Source organism: Doryrhamphus excisus, linkage group LG9 (assembly GCF_037039965.1).
Source record: "Doryrhamphus excisus strain RoL-2023G ecotype Guam linkage group LG9, RoL_Dexc_Guam_v1.1, whole genome shotgun sequence".
NCBI lineage: Eukaryota > Metazoa > Chordata > Actinopteri > Syngnathiformes > Syngnathidae > Doryrhamphus > Doryrhamphus excisus.
The window spans coordinates 21,196,038-21,211,267 of NC_136365.1; the positions used below are offsets into that span (position 1 = coordinate 21,196,038).

Below are 15,230 nucleotides of genomic sequence, written 5' to 3' on the forward strand. Positions count from 1 at the left end.
GTACCCGGAGAAAACCCATGAACATGCAAACTCCACACAGAGATTGCAGAGCGTGGAATCGAACCCTGGTCTCCTAGCTGTGAGATCTGCGCGCTAAGGGGGGAGTTAGTACAATTCCAAGGACCCTTGGATTTTAATTAATTAAAATAATTATTGAAAAAATGTTATTAAACAACAAAAAGGAAGGAACCAAGATGGCTGCACCCCTAGTCTAGCATTCTGGGTTCAGTCCATACGGCGATGGCGATCAGTGGGCGGGTTCTGGTTGGTTCCGCCCACTCAGGATCAGCTCAGCAGGTCTGAGAGGGAAGTCATACGACGGAACGCTCAACGTCTCAAGTTGCTCTCGACATCTCTGAAGCATCTTGTTGTACTCCTGCAAACCAAACGGTCATCGAGTAGGAACGTTTCTCTCACACAGACGCAGAGCTGAAGGTCAGCTGACCTGACACTGGTGGTCCAGGTCTTCCTGAAGGTTCTTGATGGTGGCTCTTTTGGCTCGGAGTACCTCCTGCGGGTCAAAAGCAGGACATCTTGTAATGTCCCTGAAGGTAACAATGCTATCATGGCCATCAGCTAAACCTGACCAACATCTCCAAGTCCAGAACCATCAAAGTACGCTGAGAAGTACCTCAAGTCGCATGTTAGCGGCTGCGGTGGCCGTGGGGTCGATGTTGGCGTTGGAGAGCGCGGCCAGGAGCTGGGCCTCCTTCTTGTCGACAGAATCCGTCAGAAGCGCCAGCTTCCGATCCAAAAGCATCTCCTTGAGGCCGCTCCTCTGCTGCACGTCCAGAAGAACCTCTGTTTGCTTCTTGAGGAGCGCGTCACGCTCCGCCTCCACCTGCAGGCACCATGCGTGTTCAGAACACACATCGAAAGCAGGTCGGTGGTTCAGAACATCTCATGAGACCGGCGGTCACCTGTGTGAAGGCCTGCAGGAGCATGTCTCGTTCCAAGTTGATGTCTGACAGCTGCTGCTCCAAACGCTTCACTCGGGCAGCGCAGGCCTGTTGGACAGGTCCACAAGAACACCACTGAGAGACGGAGCTCCACAACAGAAGATCCATATTTACTTCTTATGAGAGCTGAAGGTACCACTTGTTCGGACCGGGCCTGCTTGTGTCCCTCCAGTTGCTCTCGGAGCTCTGGAAGCTTCTGTTGGGCCTCCTGCAGGGACTCCTGCAGATGTTTGTTCTGCTCCTGAGCTTCAGAAAGCTTGCGGTCCACTCTGACCTGCTGCTTCTTCGCCTTTGCTAGGTCCTCCTGCAGAAGAACACATAACGAGAGAGAAGAAGTGGAGAACACCAAGTGGAGAACGTCTGAACGTACCTGCAGAACCTTGTGGTCGGCAAGCAGTTTGCTCTGCGTGGCCGAGTAGAACTCCTCGGCTCCTCTGAAGTTCCTGTTGTGTTGGTCCATCAGAACCTTCAGGCGTTGACTCATGTTGTCCTCCAGCTGGCTGATGGCCGCTTGTGTCCTGTCGCTCTCCGCCTGCCTCATCTGCTCCATCTTTCTGTGGTGCTTCACTTCCGCTTCTGCTCACAACGACAAAGTCCACTTTAGCACAGAACTTTGCTACGTGTCCCAGGTTCTGATCCGATCACCTGCGAGCCTCCTGTTGTAGTTGTTGCTGAGCTCCATTAGTTCCACTTGATGTTTCTGGGGAGGACATACATTTTTGTGGAACGTGGAAAGTTCTTCACCTGAATGTTTTCAGGAAAATGGCAATCACTTCCTGGTTACCAGTTTGAGTTCCTGGATGTTTTTGTTGGAGTTCCTCTGCTTCTCCCGAGCATCCGTCTGCACATTCTGGCTTTGTGTGCGCAGATTCAGCTCGGCCTCCGTGTGACGCTTGCGTGTCAGCCACGACGACACGCCGCCGTCCATCTTCATCTCCACTTCCGCGGAATGCTGCTCAGACAGGACGTGCTTCAGCTTCTGCTTGTACACCTGTAAGGGATGGAAATTGCATCATCATCATTATCATATAAAGTCCCATTCAAAGATCACTTCCTGGGATCAAGACTATTTCCTGATGGAACATCAATAACACATAAAAAGGAAGATAATATGTTAGCTGACTTTGGGTCAAGTTGGAAGTTATTCCTAAAAACTGGAAATGCTAACAGTTATCTCCACGCGGTGTCGCTCCTCAGCTTCTTCCTGTTCCCTGCTTCGGTTTCTCAGATCGGCTTTAGTTTCATCCAGGTTCCGCTTGCACACCTCCCAGAAACTTTGGATCTTGTCCCTCTCCAGCTGGAAGAAGCTCCTCTCCTCCCTCTCCCTGTCCAGCTCCTCCCGCAGCCGGATGATGTGCTCCTCCAGCTGCACGACACCGCACATGCGCAGAAAAGATCACAAAAGAAAAGCTCAAGCTAGCCGTACTGTGTTAGCTTCAGCTAACGCGAGGCTAATGTTAGCTCTGACCTGCTCTTTGGACATCTCTTGCGTCGAAAGTACATCCACAACTCCGGAAGCCTTTCCCTTCCCGGCTTTCTTTTTTCTTGACACGCTTTTAGTCTTGGGTGGCTCAACAGAACACATGTATTGATAAGCTAACAGCGCCTAGGCTAAGCTAGGCTACTTTAGCATTGAGATACGTTAGCTGGATTAAGAAGTTGTTGACTTACCATCGTCATACGCCTCTTAAAATGTCAGCAACGACGAAGCAAACGCAGATAACTTCAACAGTATGTAAACAAGAAAACGCTGTCATGACAACTTCATGACATCACGTGACAGGCGGGCTTCAAAACGAACTTTATTTAAACTTCGGGTTTTCTGTGACTGTCTCCTTGTGGTGAAATTATACATATATTACACATTTTCACCGTGAAGCTACCTTATCTTCAGACGCCCTCCAGTTTTAATAGTTTTTACTTTATTTACTTTTTTTTATTATTTTAACTTACCTGAACAAAAAAAAAAAGATCTTCACAGCTTCTCGTTTGCTCTGCAGCTTTAGCGACATGGGCATAGCACATCCTGTAGCTGGTAACGCTTTCAAAATAAAAGACGACCGTCAGTAAAATTGTGTTTTGAATGTATGTATTATGGTAATATTAAAGTATTTCATAACTTGACAAACATAAGAACACAAGCAAATTAATTTTGAATATGTTTAATAAGAAATAGTTCAAGTACAGTGGTTCACTTGTGACTGGGATCCTGCGTGATTTGGGATAAATCTCGAAAGGAGACGCTGGCCGAGCCTCGTTTGGCTGCTTTGGGCTACAACGACAAACGACAATTCGTCAACATTCTTGTCCGACATCCTTTACATCGACGTCAACAATCATGACAGCACTTAAGTTAAGCTTATTTTGTCTTACTAAGCATCCAATCAGATTGAGTGAACCTCACCTGAGATGCGTGAGGCTTCCAGCCAATCATGTAGAAGATGTCAAATGTGGCGGGGATGGAGCCGTCCTCGTTCCCGTACATCTCTGAAACACACACACATATTTCAACAGACATTAATGAACACTTAAAACTTTAAAATGTTCAACAATGACAGAGTTCAAATACTTTAAAAAGTAAAAGAATGACTTCAAAGTGTCACAACTTCAGCTAGCTGGTTGTCATGGAAACACACCTTTGTAAACAGCGGCGGCGGCCAAGATGGTGTCCCGATGCAACATGGCTCTTCTGTTCCAAGCACAGTTACTTTCGCCCATCCCTGATCAACACACACACACACACACACACACACACACACACAGAGTGTATAAGCGGCTTTCTCGACACAATGTCGAACATGTTGGTACCTTGTAGGTCCATCATGACCTCCATGATGCTCGGATAATGGACGTGGATCTCATCGGTGTCCTGAAACAACAACAAACTTGCAGCAGGAGTCGGGCACCAATTGAGAAACAACACAGGTCATACGTTCGCCTCTAGTCAAGGTGTGAACCCACCACAGTCAGCATACTGAAGCCTGCCTGGCCCAGAAGGTTACCCAGGTCGGTGACGGCCGTGTAGGGAGAAATGTGAGGGGAGAAGCCCCCCTCCCTCTCAGTCTCGGCCAGCTGGAGAGAACAGCGCAGCTCGTAGAGCGTGTCCCCGCCCACCATGGCCCCGATGAAAACGCCATCCGGCTTGAGGACTTGCTGGATCTGAGGTCAAAGAGTTCATTCCAGCCGCCAGTCATCACGAAAAGATGTTCAAAATGTCACCTGTCTGAGTGCTCCAGGCAGGTCGTTGATCCAGTGGAGACTATGAGAGCGACACAAACAGGTCAGCAGAGGTCAAAGTGCGCGTGTTCGAAACCCTTTCAGTCACCTCAAGCTGCTCAGCACCAAATCAAAGGTGTTCTCTTTGAAAGGAAGAAACTCCTCGTCGGCCATGAGCACGTGTGTCGTCATTTCACCCCTGTTGACCTGCCGCTGAGTGGAATAGGTCAAAGGGGAAAGGTCACAGTGACACAACAGGAAGGCAACGAGCAACTGACCTACCAGGGTGACGTCTGAGATGTCCGTTAGGAACAAACGCTCCACAACGTCCTGGACAACATCATTATCATCATCATCATCAACATGTTGACCAATCAAGTTGGAGTACTAATTAGTTGTGTACCTTATTTAAATGTTGAGCTATGTGTCCTCGACCGGAGCCGACCTCCAGCGCCACAGGAAACGTCCTGACAGGACACAAGCCACACTGTAATGACCGATTAACTAACCAGAACTTGAACGCATCAGGAAGTCACCTGGTGACGTCGTACACGCGGTCAGCCACTCGACTGCCAACCTATACACACAAACAAACACACCTTAAGACGGTGTACTTAATCAAGTGGCCAGTGAGTGTTTACACACCTCTTCTCTCAAGTAATCATATTTCCGACTGTCCTTCGCTGATGCCGCCCAGCCCTTCTGTCTCTTCTTCATGGTCCGGTCGAACACATTCGCGGTACCACCTCCGGACCGAGACTGACTCCTGCGGGCTTCAGGCCCCCAACCCGCCGACACCATCCAGCAGCGGGAGGCTGAAGCCCGCAGGAGTCTCGCACACACTCCGCCATTCATAGCGGAGCTTCAGTCAGGCCACTTTGTCATGTAATGTTGACAACATTTCATTACTTCCGGTTCTAGATGACCTCCAGTGAAAGGGGGGCGGTACAAAACCCGGAAATGAATTATCTATGTTCGCCACAGAAAAGGAGTACTTTGGAGCACCGAAGAACTGGTGTCGAACTTGTTAGAAAACTTTATTCTTCTCACAACCATTAACTCGCACTCCTCGCTACGTGAGACATAACCGCACACATTGCAACCATAACAGGAAGAGAAACCCCCTTTCCCTTGCACCCACCCCTCCGGAAGGCAACCACTCCCCTATCGATGGTTCCGGGGTGAATTATGTACCGGTAACCTAGCACTACAACATACATAACGATGTGGAAAGTGTAAAATAACTTACCAGTGTGACGCAGATTACAACTTAGAGCATTTTAATAAATTAATGCTGTACTTGTGTTCTCATTTGTGTTAGTTTTGAGATGTTTTCATAGCCTATTGTCCTTTTTCGCTTTCCGTAGTCGAGTGAGTGTTGCATGCTGGGAAACCACGCGGACTGAGCTCTCGAGTTGTACGTTTGTGTTGGTATGGATTCTTATTATTTACATGATTACTTTAGATTCGTATTATTAAGTTATTGATATTTTAAAACCTATTATACACGTTTATAACTTGGCCATAACCATATACGACAGTATTGTCACGTGTCTACTGTAAAAGTGCTTTTACGTGTGTTAAAAGTAGTCCACGATGTTATTAGCCATTTTATACGCTTCATGATCGCCTTTATGTCCCAACTAGCTTGCCGTAGTTATGTGTTTAACTGTACACTCTATAAAGATAATAACTGGAGCATTGTGATTACATTGTAGCCGTGTCACAGCCGCCATGTCGTCGTCCAAAGAGAGCGAGGCGGCGGATGAGCGTTTCACTCGGGTCAAGCGGGACCCTCGCTTCTGGGAGATGCCGGAGAGAGAACGCAAGGTGAAGATCGACAAGCGTTTCCAGTCCATGTTCCACGACGAGCGCTTCAAAGTCAAGTACACGGTGGACAAGCGGGGGCGACCTGTCAATCACACGTCCACCGAAGACCTCAAACGCTTCTACCAGCTGTCCGACTCGGACGACCAGGATGAGGATGAAGATGAGGAGAGAGGAAGGTCATCTGGTGATGAAGAAGATGATGAAGAGGCGAGCCAGGCAGGCGATGACGAGTCCGGTTCGGATTCAGGAGACGACAGTGGTCCCGACTTGGCCCGTGGGAAAGGCAACGTGGAGACCAGCTCGGATGAGGACGAGGATGATGACGTGGATTCCGTCCTTCGTCGCGAGGAAGAGGAAATCGAGCACGAGTGGGGCGAGCTGTGCAAAGACGCGCCACGCGGTGACGAGGTTAGTTTACGAGCAGCGGGCGGTGGTCTCGCCGGTCTCGCTGGTCTCGCCGGTCTCACCGGGCGTGTCTTTCAGGTCTCACACAGACTAGCCATGTGCAACATGGACTGGGACCGCATGAAGGCCAAAGACCTGCTGGCCCTGCTCAGCTCTTTCTGTCCCGAGGGCGGGGCCGTGCTGTCAGTCAAGGTAAGAGGGCGGAGCTGGCACAAAGACACTTTGTGTATGTGCAGAGCAGCAAAGCATGCTGGGTGTTTTGCTCCAGATCTACCCGTCAGACTTCGGAAAGGAGCGACTGAGGTTGGAGGAAGTCCAGGGACCGCCGGAGCTGCAGGCGCTTCCCGACGACTCGGAGGACGACACGGAGGACGACAGGTAGCCGTCTGATGGTGATGTCATCGTTTCTGATGCGGCGGCGGGTGTGACGTTCACGTGCGTGTCTCCAGGAAGCACAGGGAGAAGATGAGAGACTACCAGTTCAAGCGCCTGAAGTATTTCTACGCGGTGGCCGAGTGCGACTCTGCCGCCACCGCCGCCAAAATCTACGAGGAGTGCGACGGCTACGAGTACGAGAGCAGCTGCTCCATCCTGGACCTGCGGTACGAGACACGCCCGCCACCGTGACCTTTGACCTTCACTCTGACCTGCCGGTTTTGTTTCTTCAGCTTCGTTCCTGATGACATCACCTTCCACGACCAGCCCAAAGACGCCGCCACCGACGTCAACCTGGCGGCGTACACTCCGAAACTATTCACCTCGTCTGCTAGTGCCACTTCCAAGGTACGGAAGGGGCGGAGTCGCCAGGAGGCGGAGTCTGAACCTGTCTGTGACATCACCATGAGCGTTTGTCCAAGCAGGTCCAGCTGACGTGGGACGAGACGGACCACGAGCGCGTGAGCGCCCTCAGCAAGAAGATGAACAAGAGCGAGCTACTGGAGATGGACTTTAAAGCCTACCTGGCTTCTTCCAGCGACGAAGAAGACCTCCATGATGAGCAGGACGGCGAGGAACGTCTTCCGGCATCAGCCGGCAAGCAGGAAGAAGAGAAGAAGAAAAAGAAGAGCGAGGAGCAGCTGTCCAAGTACCGCCAGCTGATCAAAGGAATCCAGGACAAAGAGAAGCAGGACAAAGACATGGAGATGGAGGTCACATGGGTGCCAGGTAGGAGGTCAGAGGTCAACATCCAAATATTATGGATTGAAGCCGCTATCGCCGTCTGGTTGGGTTCTTCAGGGCTGAAGGAGACGACGGAGCAGCTTGTGAGGAAGAAGATGGAGAAGAAGGAGGTCCTGACGCCATGGCAGGAGTTCCTGCAGAAGAAGAAAGACAAGAAGAAACAGAAGAAGAAAGATCAAAAGGTGAGCGTTCTCATGTCGGCGCGAGAACCTCGTTTTTACGTCTCCTCTTGATGGCATCGCAGGAAGCAGCCGAGGAGGAGCTCAGCGACGACGACCTTCCTCCTGACGTGCAGCTCAGCAACCCGTTCTTCAGCGAGGAGCTCACATCTTCAGGTGAGCCGTCGTTAGCACGTCCAAAAAGACAATTGGAAGTTCTGATTGTCTACTGATGCTCCTCAGACACCAAGAAGAAAAAACGCAAAGACAAGAAGAAGAACCAGGAGGAAGTTGAGCGCACGGTTGAGGAAGAAGAGGAGCTGGAGAGACAAAAGGTCAGAGGGCATATCCAGAAGATCTCGCAACTGCTTTCCAGTGATTGATTGATTGATGTGTTTGTGCGTGAAGGCCGCCATGACGCTGCTGATGGACGACGACGGCGACGAGAAACACAAACACTTCAACTACGACAAGATCGTGGAGCATCAGAACCTGAGCAAGAAAAAGAAGAAGAAGATCATAAAAAGCGGCCAGCAGCTGACAGATGATGACTTCCAGGTCAAAGTTCACTCTGATGAACCCTACCACGGTGTCCATTTTGTTTATGAACCCGGGTCTCGTTTGGTCTTCAGGTGGACGTGAAGGACCCTCGCTTCCAGGCCATTTTCACTTCCCATCTCTTCAATCTGGACCCGTCCCACCCGAGCTACAAGAAGACCAAAGCCACGCAGAGCATCCTGGACGAGAAGCAACGCCGCCGTCAGGAAGACGATCTTCTCAAGATGGAGACCGCGGCGCCAAAGAAGCGCACGAAAGAGCACGACGCCGCGACACCGCCGGACGCCGCGTCACGGAAACAAGTGATGGAGCCGAGCTTGTCTCTGCTCGTTAAGTCCATTAAAAGCAAGACGGAACAGTTTCAGGCCCGGAAGAAAGCCAAGATCCTTTGATGGACTGGACCGCCGTTTTGGACAGAACTTTCGATAACGACTTGGCGTCCGTTCGTGACATGCATCTTGATACCATGGTTTGATTCCGTGATAAAGATATGATCGCTATGATCGTGAAGCTTTTGTTTTATTACGTCCAAAAAGATCCTGGAACGTTGTTCTTTACAGGCCTGGGAATTCAAAGATGGCGGCCGCTCCCATCCCGGTACCGATGCACATGGACACGACGCCATACGCCCTGCACACAAATACACATAAGGCCTTCGCACGGCATCGAGAGGCGAATTTGAGCAATGACACCGACCTACGTCCGCGTCGTCGCAGCTCATGCAGCAGCGTCACGACCTGGCGGGCGCCGGTGCAGCCCAGCGGGTGACCCAAAGCAATGGCGCCCCCGTTTGGGTTCACCTTCTCGGGCGGGATGCCCAGCTTCTCGATGCAGTACACGGCCTGAACCACATGATGGACGCATTTGCTGTGAGAAGATTGAAGAAGGGATGAACGAATCCAGCGGCGTCACCACTCACCTGGCTGGCGAAGGCCTCGTTGATCTCAAACACGTCGATGTCGGCCATGTTGAGTCCTGTTCCCACACATTTGTTGCTCATGAAAATTAAGTTGGGTACCAAAATTATTATTATCTTACCCGCCTTCTTGAGGGCAGCAGGGATGGCAACTGCCGGGCCGACGCCCATCACATCAGGAGGGACCCCGACCACGGCACTCGCCTTCAGGACCCCGAGGACCGGCAGACCCATCGCCTCCACCGTAGATCTGCGTCCCAGCAGCACGGCGGCAGCGCCGTCGCTCACCTGGCTTGAGTTCCCTGCCGCGTCGGGGAGAGCGAGTCGATACCGGCCGACACCGACTCGTGGTTACACGACTTACCGGCCGTGGTGGTCCCGTCGGGCTTGAATGCGGGTCGCAGTCTGCTGAGGCCCGCTAGCGTCGTTCCCGCTCGGATCCCGTCGTCCTTAGCAACCGTCACCTGCCGTTCCGTGCCGTCCTCGTGCACCAGCTTGGTCGCAATGGGGACGATCTCCTGGTCGAACAGACCCGACAGCTGCGCCCGCGCCGCCCTGATTGAGGCAGGACACGGAGGCTGACTTCCGACGTCTCAACGGCACCGCCGGCAGACATGTTTGATTACTTCTGCTGGGACGTCACGGCAAAGGCGTCCTGCTTCTCTCTGGACACGCCGAACCTCTCTGCAACGTTCTCTGACGTCATGCTACACACACACACACTCTCTCAATGTAACGCCATCACATGACAAGGTGCAAGAGTGTGACCTCTGACCCCATAGGGATGATGCAATCTCTAGCTTTTTCATTGTCCACCAGCCTGGAGCTCAGGTCTCCGGGATTCCCGATGGAGCGTAGTGACATGCTCTCCACGCTAACACACACACACACTTTAGCATGTTGTCAACGTTGGGGGGTGGGAAGATTGTCAGACGTACCCACAAGCAAGGCCCAAGTCGATGGAACCACTCCTGATAGCACCTGCACACACACACACACACACACACACACACACACAATCGTATCACGCACACACACAGAGAAAGGTCACGTGCACACCTGCGATGTTGAGCAGCGCCTGCAGACCAGACGAGCATTGCCTGTTGACCGTGTAGACGGGCACAGACTCCGGGAAGCCGCTACAAAGAAGATGGAACCATCAGTGACATCATCAACATGCGCCATGACATCATTGAGTGGATGTTCCGACCTGAGGAAGTGAGCCACACGGGCCATGAAAGCACCGGCGCCAGGCTGAAGCACATTTCCTGCAAAAAGAAAGATGTATTGACATCTATGTATAAGAAGTGACGGCCATATTGGACGCGTGTGACGTCACAGCTCACCCACACACACGTCACCCAGCAGCTGAGAAGAAAGGCCGACGTCGTTAAGCACGGCGGTCATCACAGCACTCAGCATCTCGTCGGGTGTAGTGTCCTTAAATGTGACGTCACATAATGATTATTTATCGACCAAGTTACAACTTTATGATTTATACCAACAACGTTACGTTCTACTTAAGAATGAAAAGTACTTCAGCAACTTTTAGTTACCTTTAAATTTCCGCGCTTGGCCTTTCCGATGGCGCTCCTCAGGCCGTGAACCACCACCACATCGTCGGGGCTACCGGCCACCGCGCACTCATTCGACCTTACGTTCCACTTGTCCGAACCGGACGGACACAAATGCCCCGAAATCACTTTTATTCTCTGCATGGCGACGGACAGACGAATTGTTTGGAATGTCACGTCTGCTTTGTGAATTTTGGACCGGAAGTGACGAGTTGCTAACTAGCTAACTGCTAACTGGCACTGTTAGCTTCGTTAATAGGTTATATTTTTTTCAATATCAAGTCCAAATTATTTTTATTTTCATGATTAAGGCCACTGGCGCCACCGCCCACATTCAACAAAGACGTCAAAAATATTCTTCAACAACAAACAATCGTCATCCTCTCACAATGCAAAAAAACAACACGAACGCCACACAAAGTACTTCCGGCCACAGGTTACCCTGTCGCTTTCAAAATAAAAGCGGCCATGGATAAGCGCTTCGAGGCAGCCCGCTAGACTGCAGGCTGGAAGTGTTAGAATATAATAAAATAATCTAGTCTCTTTTTGAGGGGAAAGTGTTCATCTTTAAGGCAAAAAATGAGTCCAGATGAAGCATCGATGATGGCGGCGCACAGGAGGGCGTTTTTTCCACAGACAACACAGAAACACAAAGTGTACTTTTTGATTGTTGACTCACATTCCAATGCTTCTTCGCGGCAAGACGGTGACCACTGTGAAGAAACACAACATGTAGCTGCTCAGGTGAACACGAACGTCATTAGTAGACGAGTCGATTCCTTTAAACGGCTCTTTCAAGTGAACGACGAGACTCGATTCCCTGATTGGCCACTGTGTCATGTGTGGCAACATCATGGGGCCTCCATTGCTCTTTTTTTGTAGATGGTTTTTTGTAGGAATTCAAAATAGTGATCTCACTGTCAGAACACGGAGATATGGCACTACCTTATGGAATGATTACGATGAAAACACAAGCCAAATATAAACAATATTTCCGACTCATTCCCACCAGTAGAGTATACAGTATACTGGTGAGATGTGTAGTTGGAATTATTCATTTTCTACTGCTTTTTCCTCACGAGGGTCACAGGGGTTGCTGGAGCCTATCCCAGCTGTCTCGGGGCGAGAGGCGGGGTCCACCCTGGACTGGTCGCCAGCCAATCACAGGGCACATATAGACAAACAACCATTCACACTCACATTCATACCTATGGACAATTTGGAGTGGCTAATTAACCTAGCATGTTTTTGGAATGGGGGAGGAAACCGGAGTACCCGGAGAAAACCCTCGCATGCACGGGGGAGAACATGCAAACTCCACACAGAGATGGCCGAGGGTGGAATTGAACCCGCGTCTCAGTTCCAAATGTGAAATTTGTAAATAGTTATTTTCATGTAAAACGACCATTTTTGTGTTGTTTATGCTGGAGACTATCCCAGCTGTCTTCGGGCGAGAGGCGGGGTACACCCTGGACTGGTGGCCAGCCAATCACAGGGCACATATAGACAAACAACCATTCACACTCACATTCATACCTATGGACAATTTGGAGTGGCCAATTAACCTAGCATGTTTTTGCTCCACACAGAGATGGCCGAGGGTGGAATTGAACCCTGGTCTCCTAAGCTGTGAGGTCTGCACGCTAACCACTAGAACACCGTGCCGCCCTAGTTGGAATTATTCCGATTCAAACTTCCGAACTGCTACCAGTGATTGTTTCCTTGATAAAAAACGAGTACCCCTGGCTGAATTGTAAAAAATAAATATAACGGCTCCTCAAGACTCAGCTTCCTTCACAGAGCCATAGATCTCATCTCGAAGTAGCCACAGACAGATTCAGGCGTAGAAGATGAGCTCGGGGATCTGCCCGCCCTGGACGCCGGTTCCGTTGGTGCTGTCGGAGGAGCACTGGAACTGGAAGGTGACTTTGCCGCACTGGACCTCGGTCATGCCTTCCTGCCCAAAGTAGCTGAGCTCATTGCCGTCCAGGACCACGCTGGCCGTGTAGAAAGTATCGGGCTCGATCTGGACCGGGTACTCAAACCAGACGGGGAAGGTGCTGCTCGAGCCGTCGGAGAAGTACTTGATGACACGCTGCGCCATGGCCACGCCCTGACGCTTCAGCTCAATCTTGGCGCTGTACTCGGCCGAGCCGCAGCTGGAGCCGTAGAGACCGAAGCCGGCGATAAAGACGCGTTTGTCCACGGCGAACTGGATGCTGTCGCAGCGGCCGCGGTACCGCCACTGGTTGCTGCGGTAGGCGCATGACTGGAAGCGGTGGCAGCGCTGCGGCGCCAGGCCTTTGCGAGGTTTGGTGCAGAACAAGAGCTCGGGTTTGTTGGCGGCCGTGTACCACAGGAAGATGTCGTTGGTCTCGTTGAGCGTCAGCACGCCCGACTGCGCCGCCCCGTTAGCGAAGTCTTCCAGTGCCATAGTGGGGATGCGTATCAGGTAGATGGCTTTGCCCAGAACCAAACGCTTATTCTCGATGCTGGGCTGCAGATCCTGGCGCTGGCACTCAGCCTCGGCCCAGCTCAGCGCCGCCTCGAACACCACCATCTCCTTGGCGTTGAGCGTCTCGCGCCGCAGGATGCTCTCCAGCGTCTGCGCGTCGATGTCACAGAAGCCCTCAGAACGCAGCGCCAACTCCGCCTGGGCGTCGATCACCTCCCAGCAGCGCTGCGTCAGATCCGGTTCCTCAAACAAGCAGCTCTGCGACAACAGGACGCAGGCGTTTTTGGCGCTCAGGCTGGTCTCCAGGAAGTTCACGCAAGCGCGGGCCAGATGCGGCACGATGTACTTCTTGGCGGCGTACAGCGTGGCCAGCACCGTATCTGCGCACAGGTCGATCTCGTCGCAGTAGATGTACCTGGCGAGGGAAACCACAAGTTACTACGCAGCCATTGGTGCCGTTTAAAATGTAGCCGGGCTCCACCCACTTCAACATGGCGAGAAATGATGGCGGTTCCACGTCAGGGATGCGGATCTCATCCTGATCCTCAGCCAGCTCGCCGTAGAACATGGCATGGAACACCGAGCTGCCCACGGCCAGGACGTACTGCAGGATGCAAGACCCAAAGTGAGATTTCACTTGACTGTCAATCTTAACAACTTCCTGGATCCAAACCTTGTGGCCCGGAACCCGCTGAGTCCCGCCCGGCGGCCCGACCACGAAGAAGACATCTGCCATCATCTCATTGTTGAACATGACTGAGTTCCTGCACAAACACGAGAGGCACAACCTCGGATTCAGGACTCGGTTCTCTGTGGCGGGTACCGGTTTAAGAGCGCCCACCTCTCCCGGATGGTCGGGTACAGGCCCTGCCAGTTGCAGCAGCCCTTGGTGGCGCTGGTCGAGGTGTTGTTGTTGGTCAGGTTCTGTTGTTGGTACTGCTGGATGGAGGCGGACGGAACCAGCTTCTTAGTGGGAAACAGCTCCGCAGCCATTCTCTTCCAGTCAGGCTGTGGACCGGGTCATTACAGCTTTGGACCCGCTCTACGAGGAAGGAAAAAGAACTCAGAACCGAGACCATAACCGGAACCAAAGTAAGTTCACACAGGTTGACTCGGTGCTGCTAAGCTAATGTTAGCAGTTTGAGTCGCGCGTCGTAAATGCTTCATTTCTAATAAACATTTATAACATAGAACAACAGAAAACTGAGTTACAAAACTAAAAGGTTTGAACCCAACAATAAAAACTGACATTGAAGTAGACATTTGTTATTTTCGCTCTATTCAAGCTAGCTAACAAGCTAGCAAGCTATCGGTCGAGCCGCTGATTTAATTATTTCGGCAGCTGCTGATTATGCGAATTGTTTTACTTACTTCAAACTCTCACGTATGTTTTTAAGGTCATTTTGTCGTCCAATCGAGCAGATTTATGCATTAAAAACATAGAAACTGACAGACAGTTTTGTTTACAGCAGCGAACTGTCGTCTTCTTCGATTGTAAAACAGGAGCGACATCCGGAACGAAACACGCTATCGCCCCCCTGGCGGAAAAAAGACCACACTGCACTCAATTTACATTTTATTTGACTTTGTTGACATCATGCAAAGTAATATTTACTCTATTGAAAGATCTTCCGCATGAATAACACTACTTTGTCATGTTCGACTCCCACTTGTAATTCTTAAAGAAATATATTTGTAATAAGTAGTACCATCAACACACAATATACACTTTCAAGGTTGCTGTAAAAAATGGAATCAAATAGTGAATCAAAGTTAACGCAATGTTTTTTTTTAATTGTAAAAGCAATCGTATGTACATGTTAGCTAAGCTTCAATAGACTATCATATTCATTGTACACATTTATGGACAATATTAATCATTTTTAGAAGTAAACAAATAAAGAGAGCAAAAACAAAACACATATTCTAATCTAATATTTCAAGTTTTACAGAGTGCATAAAGAAATAAAGTATGTGCAG

The 15,230-nt window shown here is 50.6% G+C and overlaps 5 protein-coding genes across 8 annotated transcripts; 1 reads left to right on the forward strand and 4 right to left on the reverse strand.

Annotated features, from left to right (window-relative positions):
• Positions 1 to 148: 148 nt before the first annotated feature.
• LOC131131468 (dynein regulatory complex subunit 4-like) lies at positions 149 to 2,793 on the reverse strand. The gene is made up of 11 exons (XM_058076208.2): positions 2,631 to 2,793; positions 2,428 to 2,529; positions 2,128 to 2,325; positions 1,744 to 1,950; positions 1,605 to 1,659; positions 1,330 to 1,535; positions 1,096 to 1,263; positions 921 to 1,007; positions 632 to 841; positions 446 to 511; positions 149 to 376 (listed from the first exon to the last, which is right to left on the reverse strand). The coding sequence occupies exons 1-11, from the start codon at positions 2,637 to 2,639 to the stop codon at positions 248 to 250; spliced, it is 1,437 nt and encodes a 478-aa protein (XP_057932191.2). The 5' UTR covers positions 2,640 to 2,793; the 3' UTR covers positions 149 to 247.
• A 312-nt stretch (positions 2,794 to 3,105) lies between these two features.
• Positions 3,106 to 5,256, reverse strand: ndufaf5 (NADH:ubiquinone oxidoreductase complex assembly factor 5). Of its 4 annotated transcripts, none has more exons than XM_058086013.2 (11): positions 4,821 to 5,256; positions 4,712 to 4,752; positions 4,579 to 4,642; positions 4,458 to 4,505; positions 4,285 to 4,382; positions 4,179 to 4,218; positions 3,921 to 4,118; positions 3,768 to 3,828; positions 3,596 to 3,679; positions 3,364 to 3,446; positions 3,106 to 3,231 (listed from the first exon to the last, which is right to left on the reverse strand). In XM_058086013.2, exons 1-11 carry the CDS (start codon positions 5,028 to 5,030, stop codon positions 3,151 to 3,153), a joined length of 1,008 nt encoding a protein of 335 aa, XP_057941996.2. In that variant the 5' UTR covers positions 5,031 to 5,256; the 3' UTR covers positions 3,106 to 3,150. The 4 variants fall into 4 exon arrangements, with proteins under 4 accessions (XP_057941996.2, XP_057941911.2, XP_057942063.2 ...); XM_058085928.2 differs by having other exon boundaries at positions 4,285 to 4,388; positions 4,821 to 5,252; XM_058086080.2 differs by lacking the exons at positions 4,579 to 4,642; positions 4,712 to 4,752; positions 4,821 to 5,256 and having other exon boundaries at positions 4,285 to 4,388; positions 4,454 to 4,505.
• Positions 5,257 to 5,308: 52 nt separating this feature from the next.
• Positions 5,309 to 12,181, reverse strand: acaa1 (acetyl-CoA acyltransferase 1). The gene is made up of 12 exons (XM_078793640.1): positions 10,778 to 12,181; positions 10,568 to 10,661; positions 10,432 to 10,489; positions 10,281 to 10,360; positions 10,160 to 10,202; positions 9,997 to 10,095; positions 9,848 to 9,928; positions 9,586 to 9,776; positions 9,344 to 9,523; positions 9,225 to 9,280; positions 9,002 to 9,147; positions 5,309 to 8,935 (listed from the first exon to the last, which is right to left on the reverse strand). Exons 1-12 carry the CDS (start codon positions 10,937 to 10,939, stop codon positions 8,860 to 8,862), a joined length of 1,266 nt encoding a protein of 421 aa, XP_078649766.1. The 5' UTR covers positions 10,940 to 12,181; the 3' UTR covers positions 5,309 to 8,859.
• Positions 5,529 to 8,818, forward strand: esf1 (ESF1 nucleolar pre-rRNA processing protein). Its single transcript, XM_078793639.1, has 12 exons — positions 5,529 to 5,606; positions 5,894 to 6,413; positions 6,489 to 6,602; positions 6,679 to 6,788; positions 6,860 to 7,012; positions 7,079 to 7,193; positions 7,271 to 7,574; positions 7,647 to 7,771; positions 7,834 to 7,924; positions 7,991 to 8,082; positions 8,156 to 8,305; positions 8,380 to 8,818. Exons 2-12 carry the CDS (start codon positions 5,910 to 5,912, stop codon positions 8,695 to 8,697), a joined length of 2,076 nt encoding a protein of 691 aa, XP_078649765.1. The 5' UTR covers positions 5,529 to 5,606; positions 5,894 to 5,909; the 3' UTR covers positions 8,698 to 8,818.
• btbd3a (BTB (POZ) domain containing 3a) lies at positions 11,073 to 14,770 on the reverse strand. Its single transcript, XM_058085592.2, has 5 exons — positions 14,622 to 14,770; positions 14,092 to 14,292; positions 13,924 to 14,014; positions 13,736 to 13,854; positions 11,073 to 13,665 (listed from the first exon to the last, which is right to left on the reverse strand). Exons 2-5 carry the CDS (start codon positions 14,241 to 14,243, stop codon positions 12,633 to 12,635), a joined length of 1,395 nt encoding a protein of 464 aa, XP_057941575.1. The 5' UTR covers positions 14,244 to 14,292; positions 14,622 to 14,770; the 3' UTR covers positions 11,073 to 12,632.
• Between the last annotated feature and the right edge of the window lie 460 nt (positions 14,771 to 15,230).